Source organism: Somniosus microcephalus, unplaced genomic scaffold (assembly GCF_052327205.1).
Source record: "Somniosus microcephalus isolate GS21.2 unplaced genomic scaffold, FLI_Smic_1.0 unresolved_chr9, whole genome shotgun sequence".
NCBI classification, from domain to species: Eukaryota; Metazoa; Chordata; class Chondrichthyes; order Squaliformes; family Somniosidae; genus Somniosus; species Somniosus microcephalus.
This window is the reverse complement of record NW_028225187.1, coordinates 34,670,797-34,688,454: the sequence shown is the minus strand read 5'-3', so window position 1 is coordinate 34,688,454 and position 17,658 is coordinate 34,670,797. Positions and strand designations below refer to the sequence as shown.

At 43.3% G+C, this 17,658-nt stretch overlaps 1 protein-coding gene across 1 annotated transcript in view; it reads right to left on the bottom strand.

Moving 5' to 3' along the window:
- Nucleotides 1–3,009: 3,009 nt before the first annotated feature.
- LOC147085055 (low affinity immunoglobulin gamma Fc region receptor II-like) overlaps nucleotides 3,010–17,658 on the bottom strand; it is a 35,009-nt gene continuing 20,360 nt past the window's right edge. Inside the window, exons 7-10 of the mRNA XM_085979414.1 lie at nucleotides 14,338–14,365; nucleotides 14,117–14,169; nucleotides 6,865–6,902; nucleotides 3,010–5,968 (exon numbers count right to left, since the gene is read on the bottom strand). Coding sequence (XP_085835540.1) covers nucleotides 5,828–5,968; nucleotides 6,865–6,902; nucleotides 14,117–14,169; nucleotides 14,338–14,365 — 260 coding nt within the window. The 3' untranslated portion in view covers nucleotides 3,010–5,827. The remainder of the gene's footprint in view (nucleotides 5,969–6,864; nucleotides 6,903–14,116; nucleotides 14,170–14,337; nucleotides 14,366–17,658) is intronic.

The following is a 17,658-nucleotide window of genomic DNA, read 5'->3' as shown; positions in this document are numbered from 1 at the left end:
GAGGAAATTGAATCAGAGACTAAGGTCCAGAACTTAAATAAAGGGAATAACGAGGGTATTAGACGGGAATTGGGTAAGATTGATTGGGTGGTGTTTCTGGGGGGATTGACAGTGGATAGACAATGGCAAGCATTCAAAGATAGAATGGAAGAATTCCAGAACATGTTTATACCGGTTTGGCATAAAAATAAACCTAAAAAGGTGACTCAACCGTGGATAACGAGGGAAATTAGGGACAGCATAAAATCAAAAAAAAGGGCATATCAACTGGCAAAAAAAGCACCAGACCGGAAGATTGGGGGCAGTACAGGATACAGCAAAAGAGGACAAAGGGATTAATCAGGAAGGGGAAAATAGAATACGAAAGTAAACTTGCAGCAAACATAAAGACAGACTGCAAAAGCTTTTATCGGTATATCAGGAGGAAAAGACTGGTAAAATCCCAAGTCGGTCCCTTGCAGTCCGATTCGGGAGAATATATAATGGAGAATAAGGAAATGACAGACCAATTAAACTCATACTTTGGTTCTGTATTCACAAAGGAGGACACAAATAACCTCCCAGGAATATCGGCAAACATAGGGACTAATGAGAGGGAGGAGCTGACAGAAATTAGTATCTCCAGGGATATGGTGTTGGGTAAGTTGAGGGGACTGAAGGCCGACAAATCCCCGGGGCCTGATAAACTACATCCTAGGGTACTTAAGGAGGTGGCCCTGGAGATAGCAGATGCTCTAAGGATCAACTTCCGGAACTCCATTGGCTCGGGAACAGTACCCGTGGATTGGAGGGTAGCTAATGTTACCCCAATATTTAAAAAGGGGGGTAGAGAGAAAGCAGGGAATTATAGACCAGTAAGCCTTACATCGGTTGTGGGCAAAATGCTAGAGTCCATTATTAAGGATAAAATAGCGGAGCACTTGACAAATGGGGAAAGGATCGGACAGAGTCAACATGGATTTACAAAGGGTAAATCGTGTTTGACTAATCTGCTGGAATTTTTTGAGGAAGTAACTGGTAAAATAGATGGGGGAGAGCCAGTGGATGTGGTGTACCTTGACTTCCAGAAAGCCTTCGATAAGGTTCCACACAAAAGATTATCATGCAAAATTAAGGCTCATGGGATTGGGGGCAAAGTATTAACGTGGATAGAGAACTGGCTGGCGGATAGAGAACAGAGAGTTGGAATAAACGGCTCGTTTTCGGAGTGGCAGGCAGTGACCAGCGGGGTGCTGCAAGGATCTGTCCTGGGACCCCAGCTGTTCACAATATATATAAATGATCTGGATCAGGGAATTGGATGCAATATTTCCAAATTCGCTGATGACACTAAACTAGGAGGAGGGGTGGGCTCTGATGAGGATGTCAGGAGGCTACAGTGCGATTTGGACAGGTTGGGGGAATGGGCGGATACGTGGCAGATGCACTATAATGTGGATAAATGCGAGGTTATCCACTTTGGGGGTAAAAACAGGAGGGCAGATTATTATCTAAATGGCAATAGATTGGGAGATGGGGAAGTGCAGAGGGACCTGGGTGTTCTTGTGCACCAGTCACTGAAGGAGAGCATGCAGGTGCAACAGGCGATTAAGAAGGCAAATGGTATGTTGGCCTTCATATCAAGGGGGTTCGAGTATAGGAATAGGGATACCTTACTACAGCTGTACAAGGTGCTGGTGAGACCGCATCTGGAGTATTGTGTACAGTTTTGGTCGCCCCATCTGCGGAAGGATGTTCTTGCCATGGAAAGAGTGCAACGGCGATTCACCAGGCTGATACCTGGAATGGCGGGAATGACCTACGAAGAGAGATTAAATAGTTTGGGCTTGTACTCACTGGAGTTTAGAAGATTGAGAGGGGATCTCATCGAAACATATAAAATTATGGCAGGCCTGGACAGGCTGAATTCAGAGAGAATGTTTCCAATGGCCGGGGAGCACAGAACCAGGGGCCACAGTCTAAAAATAGCGGGCAAATCATTTAAAACAGAGATGAGGAAGAATTTCTTCACTCAAAGAGTGGTGAGCCTGTGGAATTCCCTGCCACAGAGGGCTGTGAAGGCTAATTCAATAAATATTTTCAAGAGAGAATTGGATATATTTCTGAAGGCTAAGGGGATTAAGGGTTACGGAGAAAAGGCGGGGACGGGGTACTGAACTGGTAAGATCAGCTATGATCTCAGACCAAGATCAGCCATGATCTCATTGAATGGCGGAGCAGGCTCGAAGGGCCGAATGGCCTACTCCTGTTCCTATCTCTATGTTTTCTATGTTTTCTATATTTTCAACACCATCATCAAGTTTGCAGATGATACCACGGTAGTAGGCCAGATCACCAACAAGGATGAGTCAGCCTACAGGGAGGAGGTCCAGCATCTCGTGAAGTGGTGTGCCAATTACAAACTGGCCCTTAACATCAAGAAAACCAAGGAAATCATTGTGGACTTCAGGAAGTCTAAAGGCAGAAGTCACACCCCCATCCACATCCATGGGGCTGTGGTGGAAAGGGTGGACAGCTTTAAGTTCCTCGGAGTCCACATCACTGAAGACATCTCCTGGTCCCTCAGTACCTCCTCTTTGGTAAAGAAGGCCCAGCAGCGCCTATATTTCCTAAGGAGGCTGAAGGGATGTAACCTGTCACACCTGATCCTCTCTAACTTTTACCGCTGCACAATAGAGAGGATCCTGATGAACTGTATCACAATGTGGTATGGCAGCTGTAGTTCCTATGATCGGAAAGCCCTGCAGCGGGTAGTCAAAACTGCCCAACGCATTACCGGCACCCGGCTGCCGACCATAGGGAACATTTATCAGAAACGCTGTTTACGGAGGTCGCTGACCATCATCAAACACCCTACACACCCCAGCCACAGTTTGTTCACCCCGCTGCCATCTGGGAGACGCTACAGGTGCATTCGCACCCGAACAACCAGATTTAGGAACAGCTTCTTTCCCAGGGCTTTCATCCTACTGAACTCTGCAAATAAACTCTAAAGCCTGCACATCTGCCAATGCACTTTATTATGTTTATGTTTATGTATTACAAGCCAAATGAATGTCGAATGTTAAATGTCTTAATCTAAATATACACTCTCGGGAGCCGCAAGACTACATTTCGTTGTACTGCACTTATGCACTAACAATGACAATAAAGATGATTATTATTATTATTGTTATTATAATCTATTTTGTTTTTGATCTCCCGCAAGTGGAAACCTAATTTCACATTTACCCTGGACAAATGATTCATAATTAGATTGACCTCGATCAGATCACCTTTAAAACTTCTCTGTTCTAAAGAAAAGAGTCTAAAGCTGTTCAATCTTTCCCGAATGCTGTAATCTCATTTATGTTAGCATCTTGTAAATATTTTGTTCATTTTTTCCACTGATTCTGTGGCCTTTTCATAATGTGGAGGTCTGATCTGTGCAGCGTGAACAAGGTCCTATACAGGTTCAACATAACTTCACTAATTTGGAACACTACTCCCCTGAAATAAATCCAAGTGCTCTGTTAGCAGTTTTAATTTTTTTGCTGATCTGTGATGCTGCATTTAATTATATGTTCACCTTTACCATTAGTTCATTGTACTCTTCGCCACATTCAAGTTCTTATATTACACGGAATAGGTGACATTTCTATCAATGCATCACATCACATTTATTTATTTTAAAGTGAATTTGACACTTATCTTCCAAGTCTACAATTTTTCTATACTGTATTATGCTAATACAATACTGACGTCATCTTATTGTATTTGCATATTTAATTAAATCTGACTTTGCAAAAACAGAAAGAAACTTTCAAGACGACAAAAAGTTTACTCGCTACATTATTCATGTTACAGATTTGATAAACTCTTTCCTTCACTTATTGAAAACTATATGCAGCCAGTGAGGTATTTAAGAGGAAGATATTTTGAACACCCGTAGATAGTTAACACACCATTTGACAAATCTCTCATCTCCGAAAATGAGCCACTGCATTATTCCAAAAAAGTGCAGCAAGCAATTCAGTTAATCCGAAGTACATTGTGCCCTTCTCAGAGCAATAATACATTTTGCTAAATCTCTCCCTGTCTCTCTCTCTCTCTCTCTTATCTTAATTAATCCTTGAATGACTGCATTGTTGAAAATGTATTATCATTGATATCCAGAATTGATTAACAGGCACATTCTCTGAGCAACAGATTAATTATGTTGTCTGTAATTGATTAGAGGGGATATGACTGATTCGATAATTTAAAACGGTATATAGCTTCTTGTCCCAGGAAATAGACGACTGATGGCCGAATCCTTAAAACGTTCTCGGTCCCGAGGACACTTCTACAAATGTATATCCTTCCTACATCTAATAAATAGGCATTTTCAAGCGTAAATATTGTTTATTGTTCCAGCTTCATGCAAATCGAAATTAAGACATTGCTTTCAAACTTTTTTAATCAACTGCTTCGCATCGTAAATGTCACAAATGATAAGAGATGCCCACAGCATTAGAACAAAAGGAATAGGAGCAGGAGTAGGACATTTGGCTCTTGGAGCCTGCTCTGCCATTCAATAAAAGCATGGCTGATCTTCTACCTTACCTCCATTTTCCTGCAATATCCCCATATCACTTGATTAATTTAATATTCAAAAATCTATCGATCTCTGTCTTGAATATACTCAAAGACTGAACCTCCACAGCCGTCTGGGTTAGCGAATTCCAAAGATTCACCACTTCCTGAGTGAAGAAATGTCTCCTCATCTCAGTCCTGAATGGCCGACCCCTTATTCTGAGACTTTGACCCCTGGTTGTAGACTCGCCAGCCAGGGGAAACCTCCTCCCTGCATCAACCATGTCAAGTCCTGTAAGAAATGTGTATGCTTCAATGAGATCACCTTTCATTTTTTCTATACTCTAGATAATATTGGACGAATCTACTCAATCTCTCCTCATAGGACAATCCCCCCATCCCTGGAAACAGCCTGGTGAAACTCCGTTGCACCCCCTCTAAGGGAAGTATATCCTTCCTCCTGGAAGGAGACCAACACTGTACACAATGCTCCAGGTGTGGTCTCACCGGGGCCCTATATAATTGCAGTAAGACGTCTTTACTCTTAAACTCAAATCCTCTTGTAATAAAGGCCCTCATACAATTTGCTTTCCTAATTGCTTGCTGTACCTGCATGTTGACTTGCAGTGATTATTGTACAAGGACACCCACATTTCCCATTCTCCCGCCATTTAAACAATACTCTGCTTTTCTATTTTTCCTACCAAAAGGAATAACTTCACAAATTTCCACGTTATATTGCATTTGCCATATTCCTGCCCACTCATTCGCCTGTGTATATCCCCTTGGTACCTCCATACATCATCCTCACAACATACATTCCATGTTATGATTGAAGCAATTAGTATAAAACATGTTGCTACGTGTAACAGCTTGCATGTGAAAAGCATGCAATCCTTTATACCAACTAAAAAAAAACATGCTGAGCTAAAAAAAAAGGAGGCTATATAGTTGTAGATTTTTGTGTTTACCACTAGGGCATTAAGCATGTTCTGGGCAAAGCAGAAAATTGAAAATCCGGCGGGATGAATCGCCTGTAATAGAAACCACCTCATTTTCTATTTTGATATTAATGGAAAGGAACTCTGGCCAGTTCTGTTAGAGTTGTGCATAATATACTGCCGGAATTTCGAGCCTGCCGTTCGCCCTGGTAATGCTTAATCTCCAAGCGTTAATTACGAAAATCGCGTCCCTACTCCCACCATCCGTCCCGAGAAAGCAGTTGTCTCCACAGGTCTTGGTGAGTAACATATATCAAAGCTGCTGAGAACTTTTATTTCTTTTTCACTTCGGCATACACAATGCTGTCCGCAGCAGTGGCCAAGGCAGCTTCTTTCTGATTCAGAGCTTCCATATTCAAAGTAACATAGGTGAGTTCCTGGTGGTCACTCTCTGGTACATCAGCAGACGCTCCCTGCGATGAATAACATGAAGAAATGGCAGAAGTAAATAATATACGGATAATGTGTTTCTTTACTCCTCTCCAACTCTCGTCGCCTCGCAATATCAATATTTTTCTCTCTGTCTCACTTACTCTGCCTCGCTCTCTCTCTCTCTCGCTCTCAGCTATCTTACTCTCCATCTAGCTCTCTGCCTTTGACTGTCTATCTTTCTCTGTGTGCTGTGTCTCACTGCAGCTTTCTCTCTCTCTTTCTCTCACTCTCTGTTTCTGTGTCTGTCTCTCTCAGAGTCTGTCTGTCTGTCTCTTTTGTATCTCACACCTCTGACTCTCGTTCATTCGTCTGTCTGTTCATTCTGTCTGTCTGTTCATTTTGTCTGGTCAGTCTGTCTGTCTGTCTGTTCGTTCTGTCTGTCTGTCTGTCTGTTTATCTGTCTGTCATTCTGTCTGTGTGTCTGTCGTTCTGTCTGTCTGTGTTTCTGTCTGTCTATCATTCTGTCTGTCTGTCGTTCTGTCTGTCTGTCGTTCTGTCTGTCTGTCGTTCTCTGTCTTTCGTTCTCTGTCTGTCGTTCTCTGTCGTTCTGTCTGTCATTCATTCTGCCTGTCGTTCTGCCTGTTGTTCTGCCTCTCTGTCTACCTATATATATTTCTATCTATATATCTATCTGTCTGTCTGTCTGTCTATCTATCTATAAATGTATCGATCTCTATCTCTGTGTCCATCTGTTCTTCTCTCGGTCTTGTCTTTCTCTCTCCTTCTCTCTCACTCACTCTCTATCTCGTTCTTTCACTCTCTCACTCTCCCTCGCTCACTATTCTGTAAGTTTCCGACTCTCTCTACAGGAGCCAGCTTATCGGTGTTTGCAAAGCAAGAGGCATAATGATTGGTATTTGAGAAAAATTGAACTTACGTTTTTGTCAGGATCTAAAGGAAGATTCGCAATCTCATCTGAAAAGAAGGACATTTATTTTGTGAAGTCTCTGCCTGTTTTTCCAGTGAGTTTCAAAGGGCTAGAATGCCAACTGGCTGCTCGGGCAGACAACTGCCGTTGCCATGCTTTATAGCAAATGCCTAGTTACTAAATTCCTTTAAAATCAGTTGATGGGCAGTTCATGCCCGCACTGAAAATCTTCCCCGATATTAAAAAATATCCTCAGTAATCACTCATTACCACAAATTTAGCGCAAAATTAAAATCATGTTTAGATATTTGTCTTTACCAAATGGGTAATAACAATCACAAGGCCACATTTCAGAAAGCAAAATATCGCAACAAGTATAACATGGCACTTCATTTCAAAGGAAGGGAAATCTGGCGGGTTACTTTACAAGCAGGGATCAGTGTTGGGGCCTCAGCTATTTACAATCTATATTAATGGGCGAGGTGAAGGGACCAACAGAAAACAGGGAGGGGGAGAAGTACCTGGACTCTATGTTTCAGGAGGTAGTCACAACTATGAAATTAATTAATTCAGATGGAGTCCGTGGTCAGGGACAGGATGGTGTGACTATAAGTGAGGCAGGTACGGGGATCCAGGAGGTAGTGTTGAAGGAGCCGCAGCCCATGCTCTTGTCAAACAGGTTCGAGGTACTTACTCCCTGTGAGGGACGGAACGGGGACTGCAGGAAGGATGAGCTACCTGGCCACAGCACCGTGGAACAGGGGGCCATTCAAGTGAGGGGAGTAAAAAGAAATGTTGTAGTGGTAGGGGATAGTATCATTAGGGGGATAGATAGGGTTCTCTGCAGTCGAGGGCGGGAGTCCTGAAGGCTGTGTTGCCTGCCCGGTGCCAGGGTTAAGGACATCTCTTCTGGGCTGGAAAGAAACTTGGAGTGGGAGGGGGAGGATCCAGTTGTCGTGGTCCATGTTGGTACAAATGACGTAGATAGGACAAGGAAGAAGGTTCTGTTAAAGGAGTATGAGCAGCTAGGGGTCAAATTAAAAAACAAGACCTCAAGGATAATAATCTCTGGATTATTAACTGAGCCACCAGCGAATTTGGCTAGGATAAATAAAATTAGAGAGTTAAATGTATAGCTCGAAGACTGGTGTGGGAAAAATGGGTTTTGCTTCTTGGGACACTGGCACCAGTACTGGGACAGCAGGGAGCTGTTCCATTGGGACGGACTTCACTTGGCCAGTGCTGGGACTAGAATCCTAGCGAATCATATAACTAGAGCTGTAGAGAGGGCTTTAAACTAATTAGTGGGGGGAAGGTTTCTAGAGAGCAAATAATAAAAATGACAACGGGGAAGGTTATAGACTTAGGTAGCAGTGGGGGAATTAAAAACCAGAGCGTGTCAGAAAGGGACAGAAGGTATGGAGTAAAAGATACAGTAGCAAAAGGGGAAAAAGCAGGAACTAAGTGTCACAAAACGTATTTGAAATTTCTTTATCTGAATGCACGTAGCATTTGTAACAAAATGGACGAGTTAATGGCACAAATAACTACATATGGGTATGATCTTGTGGCCATTACAGAAACATGGCTGCAGGGTGACCATGACTGGGAATTAAACATACCAGGCTATTTAACAATCAGAAAGGACAGGCAAAAAGGAAGGGGAGGTGGGATGGCTATGTTAATTAAGGATGGAATCACTGTAATACAGAGAAATGATATTGGGTCAAAGGATCAGGATAGTGCAACAGTTTGGGTGGAGATAAGGAATAATAAGGGGAAAAAACACTAGTGGGCTTGTCTATAGGCCTCCGAACAGTTGCAACTCTGTTGGACGGAGTATCAATCAGGAAATAGTTGAGGCTTATAATAAGGGAACAGATATAATTATGGGGGATTTTAACTATCATATTAACTGGACAAATCAAATTGGGCAGGACAGCCTTGAGGAGGAGTTCATTGGGTGTATTAGGGATGGGTTTCTTGAGCAGTGTGTAATGAGACAGGATTAATTAGAAATGTCCTAGAAAAGGATCCTCCATATTCAATTAGAGGGTGAGAAGGTTGGATCTCAAACAAGCGTGCTGAGCTTGAATAAAGGAGACTATGCAGGTATGAGAGCGGAATTGATTAGAGTGGACTGGGAAAATAGATTAAAGGGTAAGACGGTACATGATCAGTGGTGTACATTTAAGGAGTTATTTTAAAACTTCCAAAAAATATATATTCCACTTAGGAAAAAAGGGCGTAAAAGAAAAGATAGCCATCCCTGGCAAAGTAAGGTAATTAAGGATAGTATCCGACTAAAAATAAGGGCATATAAGTTAGCCAAATCTAGTGGGAGGATAGAAGATTGGGAAGTCTTTAAAAGACAACAAAAAATAACTAAAAGATTGATTAAGAAATGGAAGATAGATTATGAATGTAAATTAGCAAAAAATATAAAAACAGGTAGCAAAAGTTTCTATAGTTATATAAAAAGTAAAAGGGTGGCTATAGTAAATGATGGACCCTTAGAGGATGAGACTGGGAAATTAATGGTGGGAAACATGGAGATGGCAAAAACACTGAACAAATATTTTGTATCAGTCTTTAAGGTAGAGGACACTAAGAATATCCCAACACTGGACAAACAGGGGGCTCTAGTGGGGGAGGAGCTAAATATGATTAAAATCACTAAGGAAGTGGTACTCGGTAAAATAATGGGACTCAAGGCGGATAAATCCCCTGGACCTGATGGCTTACATTCTAGGGTCTTGAGGGAAGTGGCGGTAGAGATTCTGGATGCATTGGTAATAATTTTCCAAAACTCCCTGGACTCAGCAAAGGTCCTGGCAGATTGGAAAACTGCTAATGTAACACCCTTATTTAAAAAGGGTAGTAGGCAGAAGGCTGGAAACTATAGACCTGTTAGCCTAACATCTGTGGTTGGTAAAATTTTAGAGTCCATTATTAAGGAGACAGTAATGAGATATTTGGATGAACATAATTTAATCGGACAAAGTCTGCATGTTTTTATGAAGGGGAAGTCATGTCTGACAAATTTGCTTGAGTTCTTTGAGGAAGTAACATACAGGGTGGATAAAGGGGAACCAGTGGACGCATTGTATTTAGACTTCCAAAAGGCATTTGACAAGGTGCCATACAAAAGATTATTGCTCAAGATAAAAAATCACGGGATTGGGGGTAATATTCTGGCATGGGTGGAGAATTGGCTATTTAACAGAAAGCAGAGAGTTGGGATAAATGGTTCATTCTCAGACTGGCAATCAGTAACTAGTGGTGTTCCGCAGGGGTCCGTGCTGGGTCCCCAACCCTTTACAATCTATATTAACGATTTGGAGGAGGGGGCCGAGTGTAACATATTAAAGTTTGCAGATGATACAAAGATGGGAGGGAAAGTAGTGAGTGAGGAGGAAATAAAAAACCTGCAAGGGGACATAGACAGGCTAAGTAAGTGGGCAGAGATTTGGCAGTTGGAATACAATACTGGAATGTGTGAGGTTATGCACTTTGGCAGGAAAAATCATAGAGCAAGTTATTATCTTAATGGCAAGAAACTGGAAAGTGCTGTAGTACAAAGGGATCTGGGGGTCCTGGTGCACGAAACTCAAAAAGTTAGTATGCAGGTGCAGCAACTGATCAAGAAGGCAAATGGAATGTTGGCTTTTATTGCTAGGGGGATAGAATATAAAAACAGGGAGGTATTGCTGCAGTTGTACAAGGTATTGGTGAGACCGCACCTGGAATACTGCATACAGTTTTGGTGTCCTTACTTAAGAAAAGACATACTTGCTCACTCGGTTAATCCCGGGGATGAGGGGGTGGACATATGAGGAGATGTTGAGTAGATTTGGACTCTACTCATTGGAGTTCAGAAGAATGAGAGGAGATCTAATTGAAACATATAAGATTGTGAAGGGGCTTGATCGGGTGCATGCAGTGAGGAGTTTCGCAATGATGGGTGAAACTAGAACTAGGGGGCATAATCTTCGAATAAGGGGCTGCTCTTTCAAAACCATGATGAGAGACACATCTTCACTCAGAGGGTAGTAGGTCTGTGGAATTTGCTGCCCGAGAAAGCTTTGGAAGCTACATCATTAAATAAATTTAAAACAGAAATAGACAGTTTCCTAGAAGCAAAGGGAATTAGGGGTTATGGGGAGCGGGCAGGAAATTGGACATGAGACGAGGTCCGGAACGGTCATGGCCCTGTGTGTAGCGAAGCGGGCCCAGGGGCCGTGTAGCCTGGTCCTGCTCCTACTTCTTGTGTTCTAATTCTGTGTTAGATTTCAGGAGATGGTTCTATTCACAGGGATTAGTGGAGACATCGAACAGGCTGCCAGCTAGGTGTCCTTTAAGAGTAAATTGGGCCTGTTCCTGGCTGGGGTGGAGATCACCTTTTACAGAAGGTAAGTACTGTAGGAAATATAGGGACAGAGTGATCTCCTGGACGAGTTTCGATCGCCTAGATGGGGCGGAGAGGAATTTCCCAGATTTTATTCCCCAAATTGGCCATTGGGTTTTTTATCTGGTTCTTCGCCTCTCCCAGGAGATCACATGGGTTCGGGTGCGATGGCGAGTGATAGTAGATTTGATGTTAGGATCAGATCAGCCATGATCTTATTCAATGATGGAGCAGGCTCGAGGGGCCGATTGGCCTACTCCTGCTCCTATTTCTTATGTTCTTATGTTCTTAAATGTATCCAAAATTGATCACAATACAATGCAAAGTGGGACAGTAAACTGTGAGGAGAACTAAAAGAGTCTGCAGAGGGATGCAGATAGATTAAGTCAGTGGGCATTAAGGTGGCAGACCAACTGTAATGTAGGGAAATGTGAGGTTATTTACTTTGGTAGAAAGAATAGAAAAACAGAATATTTTATTAACGATGAGAAACTTTCAAATGTTGGTGTTCAGAAAGATTTGGGTGTCCACGTGCAAGGAACACAGAGAACTAGCATAAAGGTACAGCAAGCAATATGTAATGGAAATGGCATGTCGGCCTTTATTGCAAGGCGGGTTGGAGTATAAGAGTAAGGACGTCTTGCTACAATTGTACAGAGCCTTGGTGAGACCACACCTGGAGTATTGTGCACAGTTTTGGTCTCCTTATCTGAGGAAGGATATACTTGCCTTGGAGGCGGTGCAACGAAGGTTCATTAGATTGATTACTGGGATGAGAGGGCTGTCCTATGATGAAGGATTGTTTAGAATGGGCCGATATTTCTGGAGTTTAGAAGAATGAGAGGTGATCTCATTGAAACATACAAGATTCTGAAGGGGATTGACAGGGTAGATGCTGAGAGGATGTTTTGCCTGGCTGGAGTGTCTGGAACTAGGGGGCATAGACTCAGGATAAGGGGTCGGCCATTTAAGACAAAATACGGAGGAAATCTTCACTCTGACGGTTTTGAATCTATGAATTCTCTACCCCAGAGGGCTGCAGATGCTCAGTCGTAGAGTATAATCAAGGCTGAAATAGATACATTTTTGGAATCTAGGACAATCAAGGGATATGGAGATCTGGCGGGAAAGTGGAGTTGAGGTCGATGATCAGCCATGATCTCATGGACAGGCGGAGAAGGCACGAGGGGCCGAATTGCCTAAACCCGCTCCTGTTTATTATGTTATTGTGTTCTTATGTAGGCATGCGTCCCTTCGATGGAGCTAGTACCTTTTCCACCCCGTTCAGATGGTGCCAGGTAGCCAGGCTCCAAAGAGCTAAATTTGAATCCACGACATTATTAATTGATTCACATATTTGGGGGACAAATTTGTACATGGGTGTGACGCAATAAAGGCATTATCGCTCCTGTCATCTGTAATCCGCTCAAGTCTTCAATCAGTTCCATTAACTTGAATAGATTGGAATATCAGACGTGTCGTACAACTGTTCACATTCAAAGGCATTACCATCGCTGAATCCCCCACTATCAACATCCTGGGGGTCACCATTAACCGAAAACTTAACTGGACCAGCCACATAAATACTGTGGCAACAAGAGCAGGTCAGAGGCTAGATATTCTGCGGCGAGTGTCTCAACTCCTGACTCCCCAAAGCCTTTCCACCATCGACAAGGCACAAGTCAGGAGTGTGATGGAATTCTCTCCACTTGCCTGGATGAGTGCAGCTCCAACAACACTCAAGGAGCTCGACACCATCCAAGACAAAGCAACCCCTTTGATTGGCACCCCATCCACCACCTTAAACATTCACTCCCTCCACCACCGGTGTACCATGGCTGCAGTGTGTACCATCTACAAGATGCACTGCAGCAACTCGCCAAGGCTTCTTTGGCAGCACCTCCCAGACCCGCGACCTCTTCCACCTCGAAGGACAAGGGCAGCAGGCGCACGGGAACACCACCACCTTCAAATTCCCCTCCAAGTCACACACCATCCTGACTTAGAAGTATATCGCCGATCATTCAACGTCACTGGTCAAAATCCTGGAACGCCCTCCCTAACAGCTCTGTGGGAGCACCTTCACCACACGGACTGCAGCGGTTCAAGAATGCGGCTCAGCCCCACCTTCTCAAGGGCAACTAGGGATGGGCAATAAATGCTGGCATTGCCAGCGATGCCCTGATCCCATAAATTAATTTTTAAAAATGTGAATCCGCCTGTTTGTTTACAGGCCCGTGTCAAATTTCACCCGCATTGTATCTAATTCAATCGTATGCAGGGTATTATTTTGCATTTTTCATTCCATATTATTTACACCAGTGCATTAATAACTAAAAGCCGATCCAGCTACAAGTATTACAAATTAAGCCATTAAGATATCTGTCACTGTTAGCGTCGCATAGAATCATATTGACCTGGATCTTACGGTCGGCAGCGTAACTACTCCAAACGCAATGCGCACTTAGCTCAATGTGCCAAGCACTTCCTCCGAGCTTTACACGGAAACTACAAAAATTGCCTGAGCAAAATCTGAAAATGCTTCCCTTTCCGGCCGCATATAGCTTTTAGAAATTCTTGGAATTGACAGGCGGTATGTGTCACGCCCTGCGCCTGTTTGCATAAGCTGTTAAAATTGTAATGTTGCTGAGCAATTAGCCCTAATCTTTGGCCAGCAATTAGAATATCCCCATCGGTGCAAATCATCTGTCAAGTCGGAACGGAACAGAGAGCAATTTCGGGATGATGTGCACCTGCATTCGCATGTGGAAATTCCGAACGTGCTGCACATTTCCATGGCAAATTCTGGCCCATTATAATTAACCTTTTTCATTAAAGCAACACTGCACTTACACGTGTTATCAGCGTCTTCGTGACTCGTAACTCCACCTGCAGAGGCTGCCCTACTGTAACATACACAAACATGTTATATTATCCTAAATATAGCCCCAAATTAATGTTTAGTCTCTGCACCATTACCTAAGATGCAATGAACTTGAGTGATTAAAGTATAATTGCATAATTTGCATAAAACTATGAGTATCAAAATAAAGCGTGTCTCATGGTGTTCTCACCTCTCAATATTTTGCCTTCTTAATTGTCCTGCAAGGTAACAATGGGAACATATAAATCACTATGTTAAATTTCGCAATAAAGTGACCCAAACTATCAAAATTTCCACTGTTCAATATTAATACAAGTGAAGTAGATTCAATTGTTTAATATGCACCCTTCCCAGAAGAAATCAAGGAATGGAGACGTGCATACGCACAAAAGGTGCAAGAAAATATGGAATGAGAAAGAAAAAAACAGTTTCCTCTACTTGGTTACCTCAGCAACAACGCGAACTGCTTGCTGTTATAGGTCTAGAAATTCGTCTCTTCCTACCCCAAAATATTGACAGCAAGTCGGAAGCTATTACCACCTTAAATAGTATTGGGCCTAAATTTGCGTTGGAAGTGTACCTCCAGAGTACGCCTCCGACCCGAAAAATAAATCCAAAAGTACCTGCTGGCTCTCAGGAAGGATATACTTGCCTTGGAGGTGGTGGATCGAAGGTTCACTAGATTGATTCCTGGGATGAGAGGGCTGTCCTATGGTGAGAGATTGTGTAGAATGGGCCTGTACTCTCTGGAGTTTAGAAGAATGAGAGGTGATCTCATTGAAACATTCAAGATACTGAGGGGGATTGACAGGATAGATTCTGAGAGGTTGTTTCCCCTGGCTGGGGAGTCTAGAGCTAGGGGTCATAGTCTCAGGATAATGGGTTGGCCATTTAAGACTGAGATGAGGAGGAATTTCTTCACTCAGAGGGTTGTGAATCTTTGGAATTCTCTGCCCCAGAGGGCTGTGAATGTTGAGTCTTTGAGTATATTCAAGGCCGAGATCGATAGATTTTTGGACTCTAGTGGAATCAAGGGATGTGGAGATTGGGCGGGAAAGTGGAGTAGAGGTCGATGATCAGCCATGATCTTTTTGAATGGGGGAGAAGGCTCTAGGGGCTGTATGGCTTACTCCTGCTCTTACTTATTATGTTCTTCTGTCACGGGCATCGGAGTTGTTGCGTCCTTGGGCTGCATAAAGGCCCACGGATCCCAGTTAGGCAAGCGGTTAGGAAGCGTCCCTCGGTACACGTGAGCCAGATCAACACCCCATAATAGACTGATGAACAAGGTCAGAGAATGCGGAGTCAGGGGACAAGCAGCAGACTGGATTGCTGGCTGTCTTCAGGACAGAAAGCTTGGAGCAGGAGTAACGTGTAGCTGCTGAGAATGGCAGGTGTGTCTAGAACGAGGGGTCACAGTCTCAGGATACGGAGTAGGACGTTTAGGACTGAGATGAGGAGAAATTTCTTCACACAGAGGGTGGTGAACCTGTGGAATTCTCTACCACAGAAGGCTGTGGAGGACAAGTCACTGACTCTATTTAAGAAGGAGATAGATAGATTTCTATACACAAAAGGCATCAAGCGGTATGGGAATATGGTATTGAGATAGAGGATCAGCTATGATCATATTGAATGGTGGAGAAGGCTCGAAAGGCTGAATGGCCTACTCCATGTTTCTATGTCTCTATAGAGGCTACGGGATTTTTTCCGTCCACCTGAGAGGGCAGACTTGGTTTAATATCTCATCTGAAAGACGGCACCTCCGACAGTGCAGCACTTCTTCAGCACTGCACTGAGGACTGTCAGCATGGATTTTTGTGCTCAAGCTTCTGGAGTGGGACTTGAACCCACAAACTTCGGACTCAGGCGAACTGAACCACAGCTGACACTATGAAGGGTAAAGGGTAGCTATTCACAGTGGCAAAAGCTGGGTAGTGGTGTTCCACACGGATCAGTGCTGGGACCACTGCTGTTCACAATTTACATTAACGAATTAGACTTTGGAATCAGAAACACAATTTCTAAGTTTGTGGACGACACCAAATTTGGGGGGAAAGTCAATACTGAGGAGGACTGTGATTTCTGTGACTGCAACAAGTTACAGGAGGACATTAAAAAACTTGGAGAATGGGCATGTAATTGGCACATGAATTTCAACACGGAAAAATGTGATGTATTACATTTTGGGAGGGAGGTCACTGATCACTTGGAGGATGTGAGGCTAGGTCATGTAGAGGAATAACGGGAGCTAGGAGTACAAATACACAAATCTGTAAAAGTTGCGACACAGGTTAGCAAGGCAATAAAAAAAGCAACCCAAGCACTACGGTTTATTTCTAGAGGGATAGAATTGAAATGTAGGGAAGTTATGCTAAACCTGTATTGAACATTGGTTAGACCACACTTGGAGTCGTCGTCGTACGTGTCTTCACACTGTTCCCTTTGGGGAACAGTATGAAATGGTGGAAGGATTTCTGGCCTCAATTAACGCTCCTTCCATGACCGTAACCATCTTCGTACCAGCCATTAGAGTGGTTAGTCCTATGGCGGGAGGGTTTTACGGGCTCCCACAACCCATATGAGGGGGGGGCCACCCACACCCACGGATGCAAGTATCCCACTGGATGTCAACCCAGAATTTAGAGCCGGAGCTCCGACTCCACTTGCCGGGACTGTCTGGAGCGGGGTTCGAAACCCTACACCTTCTGGCCCAGCGGCGGGGATGCTACCGCTACGCCAAAGGCCCACTCCCACTTGGAGTACTGTGTACAGTTCTTTCGCCATATTATAAAAAGGGTACAGAGGCACTGGAGAGGGCGCAGAGAAGATTTACAAGGATGATACCAGAAATGTGAGGGTATACCTATCACGAAAGGATGAACAGGCTGGGTCTCTTTTCTCTTGAAAAAAGAAGGCTGAGGGGTGACCGAATAAAGATCTTTAAAATTATGAAATGTTTCGATAGAGTGGATATAGAGAGAATGTTTCCACTTGTGGGGAAGAGCATAACTAGAGGCCATCAATATAAGGTAGTCACCAAGAAATCCAATTGGGAAGTCAGGAGAAACTTCTTTACCAAAAGAGTGGTGAGAATGTGGAACTCGCTACCACAGGGAGTGGTTGAAGTGAATAGTATAGATGTATTTCAGGGAGTCTGGACAAACATATGAGGGAGAAGGGAATAGAGGGTTACGCTGAGAGATCTAGATGAGGAAAGATGGGAGGAGGCTCGAGTGGAGCATAAACGCCGGCATGGACTGGTTGGGCCGAATGGCCTGTTACTTTGCCGTATATCCTATGTAATCATATGTAAACACATTAGAAGGGAGAATCTCCATAAGCAAATGAGAAATCCCCAAATAAATAAGTAATTTACACAATTCTAATAAAAATAAATATTCTCATGTTCAAAATTAATTAAAAGCTCCAAATTAAGCATTTAAAATAAATATTGAATTGTCCGAAAAATAATTTTAATCCAGGCCAAAATTTGGATGAACTAACTTTA